Source organism: Numida meleagris, chromosome 22 (assembly GCF_002078875.1).
Source record: "Numida meleagris isolate 19003 breed g44 Domestic line chromosome 22, NumMel1.0, whole genome shotgun sequence".
NCBI lineage: Eukaryota > Metazoa > Chordata > Aves > Galliformes > Numididae > Numida > Numida meleagris.
The window spans coordinates 5,287,705-5,294,842 of record NC_034430.1 but is presented as its reverse complement, the minus strand read 5'-3'; the positions used below and the strand labels follow the sequence as shown (position 1 = coordinate 5,294,842).

The 7,138-nt window shown below is 54.7% G+C and overlaps 1 protein-coding gene across 2 annotated transcripts; it reads right to left on the bottom strand.

Annotated features, from left to right (window-relative positions):
* On the bottom strand, positions 461 to 7,112 carry TMEM39B (transmembrane protein 39B). Of its 2 annotated transcripts, XM_021375619.1 has the most exons (8): positions 6,282 to 7,112; positions 4,281 to 4,500; positions 3,902 to 3,985; positions 3,190 to 3,344; positions 2,222 to 2,558; positions 1,681 to 1,868; positions 1,127 to 1,247; positions 463 to 805 (listed from the first exon to the last, which is right to left on the bottom strand). In XM_021375619.1, exons 1-8 carry the CDS (start codon positions 6,617 to 6,619, stop codon positions 569 to 571), a joined length of 1,680 nt encoding a protein of 559 aa, XP_021231294.1. In that variant the 5' UTR covers positions 6,620 to 7,112; the 3' UTR covers positions 463 to 568. The 2 variants fall into 2 exon arrangements, with proteins under 2 accessions (XP_021231295.1, XP_021231294.1); XM_021375620.1 differs by lacking the exons at positions 3,190 to 3,344; positions 6,282 to 7,112 and having other exon boundaries at positions 461 to 805; positions 4,281 to 4,317.

Genomic DNA, 7,138 nt, shown 5'->3' with positions numbered 1-7,138 from the left:
CCAGTGCAGCCACTCAGGATTTAACCTGGGACTCCGAGCTGAGCTGTGCTCGGGCTGGGAGCGACCTCACAGATCGCCCAGAGCAATTTCGGGGCGCTGCCGCCCCCCGCCGAGCCCCGGGGCACAGAAACACGCCGCGCAGCGCAGGGCACTCCCCCAAAGCGGCGCTCGAGCCTCATACCCCATCCAAACCCGGCCGTTCAGTTCCGCCTCAATAAGGCAGCCCCCACCCCGGGGCGCTCCGGGGATTCCTTCAGGCTCCCGGGAACCGAGCGCTGCACGCGGCCCGGCCTGAGCCCGGAGCTGGGCGGCACCTGCAGCTCCACCGCCACGAGCAGCCGGGACCGAGGGCTGCTCCCAGCCGGCCCCGGGGATTTTGACTCACAACAAACACGCCGACAACCGTTGGGAGTAAAAAAATATGTTTTTTTTTTTTTCCTTTTAATTACACCAGTTATCAAAGAAAAAAAAAAAAAAAGAAAAAAAAGCAGTGGTAACAAAAATACAAAGCTCTGAGGGTTCCTCGTTTTGTTTGTTCTGTAATAAGTTGAGCATCAGTGCAATTGTTTTAATTTAACTTCTGCTCTGAGTCTCTGCTGGCAGAGTACGAGTAGGCTTTGCCCAGCACCAGACGGTCACGCAGCAGCTTGAAGAAGGCGTAGTAATTGCTGAAGAGGATCAGAGCCAGCGAGATAGTCTGGTGCCACTTTTCTGAAGAAATCAGCGAGTAAAGCTGGTAGAAGATGACAGCTCCTTCCAGCAGGATCAGGATGTTGAGGATTCTCAGTGGTTTGCTGAAAAAGAACTGTAGGAGAGGCCGCAGTGAGGCACGGGGCGATGGCAGGCCCTCCCAGGTCCGGTTTTTGGACAGGCCTGCGTGCTGCTCCTCCAGGCCCCCCCGGCACGCAGCCCTCACTCGTGCCCGGGTCTGGACAGAGGCCGGCACGGGGCAGAGCCTCCCTTCTGGCAGAGGGGCACTAACGCTGCTGAGCGCTGCGCGTTCCAGCGCACCCACACAGCTCTCCTGCTGGCAGAGCTCTGCAGCGCGGGGCTGAGGACAAAGGGAATGCCACCGCCGTCCTGCCTGGTGCCACACCTCAGCTCCCCCAAGGAAACGTGATCTTACGTGAAAGCGGAAGTGCGAGACGTCCGACGGCACCGCCACGTTGTAGTGACCCACAGCCTTGTACACGTTCTTGCTGTGTTTCACTAACACTCCCTGCGGCCACATGCACTCCTCTGTCCACCTGCAGAAGAAAAGCAGAGGGCTCTTATGCCAGAGAAGCAAATGGGCTGAGAGGGATCTGCTGCCTTCTCCCTTCAGCTAGGGGAACACTGGAGCCGTGGCTGCAGCGCTTTGCGCTGTCGTGAGCTGTGGTCATTTGTGAGGGCAGGGCAAGGTCCGCCAGGGTGTGGAACTAATGCAGGGACCAACTGCAGCTGCCTGTGGGCAGAAGCAGCAAACGCCTTCCCAACATCAGACCTGCTTGCTGCGCTCGGAAGCGGGCAGCACAGACAGCGTGTCAGCCAACAGCCCCGCTTGCATTTTTCTCTTCTTTCTTTTTAAGCAAAAAGAAGAGAAAGAAGACATCACTGGAACGCTAAGCTCCCTACCCAGCCTCCGGATAGGGAAGGAAAAAAAGAGGAAGCGCCAGCCCCCGCCCCAGGAGAGCTCCTTACTGATGCTGCAGCACGTTGGAGCACAGGGCCGGATCCACCTTCTGCCAGCAGCCCAGGTGTGCTGCAGCTTTGTGCAGCAGGTCGCAGTAGCGCGCGGGTAGGAGGTACTGCATGAGAATCACCGACGTGCTGATGGAGACCAGGAGGAAGAGCTCGCAGGACCAGCGCTTGTCGTAGTACTGCGTGTTCTGCAGGGGGACGAGAAGGATGAGGACAGGGGGTTTGGACAGGCTCACCTGACACAGCCATCACAACACGCAGCACTCAGGCAGGTGAAACAAGGGCTTTTCACACTGCTGTGAATCCTGCTTCTAAAAGAGGCGCCCACAGAGCACGGCTGCCGTGCGGCTCCTGCACACACCACGCTGCCATCACCGGTCACCAGAAATGGGAGGATCGCTCCCGATGTGCACGCAGAGCAGCCCTCTAACCTTCCCACGTCCCAGCCAAGCAGGAACCACACATCCTCCCTAACCCAGCGTCCCCTGCTCCCCCCCAGCCAGCCCCACGCCGGGAGGAGTGAGCTGATGCCCCGGCTCACCTTCACAAACCAGACCGGCACGAAGGCCACGTAGTAGGCACTGAGCATGGAGCTCACCAGCACCTCTTTCATCCGCCAGTTAAAGTCCATTTTCAGGTATTCCACCTCATTTCGGATGAGATCTGGGGAGAGGCAGCAGGCGTGAGTGGGCATCGCCTCCATGCCGTACATCTGCCGAGTGTGCTGCTTCCAGGTTTCCTTCAGGACAGTCAAGTAGTCTCTGCCCCTGAAGTTCACCTCGCCGGTCTCTCTGGGACCGATGTTGGCCACCTGGGAGAAGAGGTTTGTCTTCCGAAAGTCACAGTTCAGCTGGAGGAAGGGAATGTACATGCCAAACCTGCAGCAGCAAAGCGCAGAAAGGAGGTTACTTCCTCCCAGCTCCCCGGGCAAAACCATCAGCACGATGATTGCATCCCGTCCCAAATCACAGCCAGCACCAACACAACCTCCAGAAAACAGCCTCACCAATACGACCTCAACCAGGGTGCAACCCAGGCCAACCTCACCTGTACTAACACCAAATCTCACATCTTTATGAAATCTTTCCTCTTGCATCTACCAGAGGGAAAGGAGCAATTCCACAGACTGAAAGGTAATTCACTTGGCTTTCTTCTGATGGTTAACATGAAGCAGGGAAGATGCTTGATCCTCTCCACCTGGCAGAGGCACCTAAGGACTGAGGTAAACTGAAGGGTTCTTCGAATACCAGGAGGAAACCAGGCAATCCTTTTCATGTGACACAAGCAATCTAAGAACTAAAATTAATGCTTGTGTTAAACCTGAGTGGGAAAGACAAGCCCTGGAACCACGCAGAAGTGTGACACAGCAAGAGGGAAAAGGGTACTTAGAAGTTTTGCTATCGTGTCATCAAGTGCTTATTTACACTCAAGCTTCATTTCACTTGAGCAACACCCACTGCACCAAAGCAACGTTAGAAAATACACACCAATGACAGGAGAGATACTTACGGGTAACACAGGAACAGGAGATTAAGGAAAGAGTAGGTTCTGAAGAGGTGAATTATTGATCGACACAAACTCCAGCCTGTGCCAGTGAGAACAGCAAACCGAGTGACCACCAGGAAAACAGAGCGTGGCAGGGAGACTTTGCCACTCTGGGAAGCCTGCAGGGAGAGCAGAAAGAGCAGGGCAGAAGGAAGGCATCCACTCCTCCTCCAGCAGCACACGGAAACAGGCAGCACTCAGTCTGTAAAGTCAGTATCACAGGCATGAAGGAAGAGCTAAGGAAAGGCTTCATGTGACTGCCACCAGAAAGTCCTTATCTACAGCACCATCCTGCTCAGCACAGAACGCGTCTGTAGTCAGCAGAAACCAAACTACACCGGCTCCTCCTTGCAGAAAGCTAGAGTAATTAAGAGAACAGGAAAAGAGCCAAACCCTGTTCTTTGCAAGGAATAAAGCAGAAGCTGAGCTAGCTGAGCAGCCTAGTTGAGAGAGTAATTCAGAAACCACCACAGAAGGGCAGTGAGAGCCATGAGCAGTGATTTGAGATGCTCATTTCTGTTCTTCCTATTAGAAAACATGCCTAAGTTTCTGGCTTAGACGTAGCCTGAAATTCTTTGGAAAAGGACAAAAGAGCTTGGACCTGCAAAAGGGACACAGAGCTTCGTATTTCGCCCAAGAGGAAAGAATGGTTCTGAGATTTGCATGCAGATTTTACCTCCTTCACAATAGCAACGATCAACCGGCGTGCCAGGACGATTGTCGTCACCGTCAGCACGTTGAAGTCAATAAGATGAAAATTCTGCAGCGATAAGAACAAAATGATTTCACTTTCCACCAGGCAGCAGAAACCCACGTTAAACAGAGAAGCTCCCAAGGTATTCTCTTCTCCTTGGACTCTCTCTTCCAAGATGAGGGAGAGAACGCCAAGCAGACAGCCAGTGCCCAAAATCTGCCAGATGAAAACCACGTGAGCAAAACCTCCAGGGCTGCGGAGTCACATGTGGTTTGCACAAAGCAGAGACAGAAAATTCATGTCTCACAACCCCAAAGAGCCTGCAGCCACCACCAGACAGCAGCTGCCCTGCGGCGCTTACCAAAGACGTGTGCGAAGGCGGGTGGGACGGGGGGTACCACCACACAGTTTTGTAGATGTTGATGTAGTGGACGAACAGAGCAACGAGATGACAGAAGAAGAGCTGAAGTTCAAACAGCACACTCCTCTCCACGGGCAGCTCTGGGATCTTACAGTGCCGGAGGGGAACGACTGCCTGAGTTGCCAGGGGTGGGCTGGACAGCCCCGTACCTGAACCGCTCCTACCGAGGGAAAGCAGAAGGCAGCGGTCACTCCCTGAGGCACACACAGCACGGCCCCCCGGCCCACACACCCACACTGCGGAACCAGGTGGGCCTGATGCTGACTGAGGAAGCTAAGCTGACCGGCAGGGTCAATAGCTGCCACAAACTAGAGGTGTCAGCACCCCAAGGATTTCTAGAACCACTGCTACAGGCTGGGGAGAGCAGGACTTTCCCCAGGGAAAGCAATATTTGGAGCCAGGCCAGCCTACAGCACCAGCTTGTTCCATATTAAATCCCTTGTTTAGAGTCAGGTTGAAAAGCTGTGGCTGTGCTGTCCAAGGGGCAACCAGCAGCCATCTTAATTAACTGCGAGTGTTCAGACCTTGAGTTGCTATTTACATTTCTAAGAGTGCTTGAACATGAAATATAGGACAATTAAACACGAGCCCTTTCTCATTCTTCAACTTCTGTTCAACTAACTATGGAGGAAAAACAAGTTCAGTCAGAGGTGCTTATTCCTGTGTGAGCACGCACACAATTCCAGACACCAACTCTTCTAATCAAAGGGAAGGGAATTAATATACACTGGATACATCTCTCCTGATTAGCAATCTCTAAACAACAAGTCAGAGGAATCTGGGTGTGGGTTTCAAAGGAATCCCAGAGCACAAGGTGCCAATCTCCTACTGAACACCCCCAAAAGAAACCCCAGCAGTCTCAGTGTGACTGCAGAAACACTTCTATAGCCCAGGGGTGGACACAGGTTTTCTGTCAATCCATGCTGTTTGAAACAGAAGGCTGGCAACGTAAAACAAGTGTGTGAGGATAACTTTAGGAACCCAAGCTGTGTCTCCAAAAACCCTGGGTTCCCAACTTGACAAGACTGATTCAGCTCCTCAGCACTGAGGAATCTGCCAATAACCTCTGCACAGAGCAAGTGCTCCTGTTCTGACTCCTCTTTAGCTACAGACACGAGGCCTCTTCTGCACTGAACAGCCACACCAAACCGAAGGCTGCTTCTACGAGAGCAGCAGCACTGCATACATACAGAACAGCTCTCAGAGGTATTAAGAGCATGAGGCTACACAGACTAATTACTTGGGGCGTGGCACTGTACTACACTACCTACTTAGTGATAAGGGCCTTTGTGCATGCTCTCACAGCGGTGTAGGTACACGGTGGATTGCTCCACTTTCGGTGGCCTTGCAATAACTTGTTTGAATAACTGTATCCATGTGCATTCCTTGGCCTCAGGTCAGAAGCAGGGAGTACGTTAAAACGGGTCTAGCATTTGCTAAGCAGACAGTTCATAAGGTAGCTCCTGCTTACGTATTTCTGCTGGCACAGAGCTTCTCTTTCCACCTCTCTACCTCAGAAGCAGAAAGGCATCAAACCAGTCAGGCTAGAACCTGAAAAAAAACCCGAAATGCAGCCTACACATCTGACCGAGCTGATCTCTACCCTAGAAATACCTCACCTGACAAACTTCAGGGCACAGGAGACGCAACAACCAGAACTCCATAGATAGGCGTGGGATGCACCATTGTCTGTATTCTTACTTTCCACCAACTGGCCCCTAAATGCTTTTGCACACTCCTGGAAGTCTGCTGTGGTCTGACAAAGCACATGGGCAAATCAGAACCCACCTATTCCAACTGGAACACGCAGCGTGGACGCTGCCGCGCACAGGAGTTACCAAACCCCTGAGCTCGAGGGAAAACAGCGGTGCGTGAGGCAGGAGGCACGGGCGGCCTCACTTCTGCATCAGAGAGGGCACGGACGCGCAGACCCGGCCGTACCTGGTGCGGGAGCGTACGCCCGTGACGGAGGAACTCGTGGAATGGCCGGAGCCGCCAGCAGCCCCGGGCTCACAGAGAGGATTTCGGCAGTAGGATGTGCGGTTGGGGCCCCGCCTTCCCCCTGCCATAACAACAGAGGCTGCAGAGGGCTGTTCTTTGGGGTGGCTTCTTGGCTGCTCACTGCACGGTGATGTCTTCAGTCCTTCCCACTGGAAAGAGAAGGTCTGTAAGCAAGGCTCAGCCCTCACCGTGCCCTGCGGAGCAGCTCGCCCTGCCATTCCGCAGCACAGGGCAGGGAAAAGGCTCCGCTCAGCCCTTTTCACCGTGGATAAGCCCATCTCGTCTCCTGCACTGTGCTCTGGCTACAGATGCGGCCCTGGACAGCTCTGACGCTGCTGTGGTGTGCAGCAGCATGCTCGGGTGCCGTGAATGGAGCGTTACCCCACTGCTCTGGCAGAGCACCGAGCTGCCAGGGCTTTAAACAACGTGCCCAAAGCGTTCAGTGCACTGGGGCGCTGGTCCCCTTTTGCCCAGTTCCGTGCTTGCATGGGACACTTCCAGCTCTTTAAGGGGGTACTGCAAAAACACGGAAATTGTTTTCTCCTTTCAGGTGTTAAAGGAGACAGCCGTAGCGCGTTCGGGGCATTGCTGGGGCCGCTGCCCGAGGGCTGCCGCGCCGGGGCACAGCGCAAACACGAACGGAACGGTCCGGGGGCTCCAGGAACCGGCCCGGGCGCGGTTACGGTCCCCAGCCGGGGCGGGGCGCAGCGTCGGGGGAACGCGGAGCCGGGGAGCGGCCCGGGGGCACCGCGCTCATCGCCCCGCGCTCCCTGCGGCGCTGAGGGGCAGCGAGGGCG

What these genes read in the sequence shown, in the direction of transcription:
- TMEM39B (XM_021375619.1), bottom strand. Translation starts at nt 6,619, where the DNA reads ATGGGCTTATCCACGGTGAAAAGGGCTGAGCGGAGCCTTTTCCCTGCC. An exon ending in GGCGTACGCTCCCGCACCAG is followed by an intron (nt 4,501 to 6,281) that starts GTACGGCCGGGT and finishes TTCCCTCGGTAG; the next exon opens with GAGCGGTTCAGGTACGGGGC. An exon ending in TCGTTGCTATTGTGAAGGAG is followed by an intron (nt 3,345 to 3,901) that starts GTAAAATCTGCA and finishes CTCTCCCTGCAG; the next exon opens with GCTTCCCAGAGTGGCAAAGT.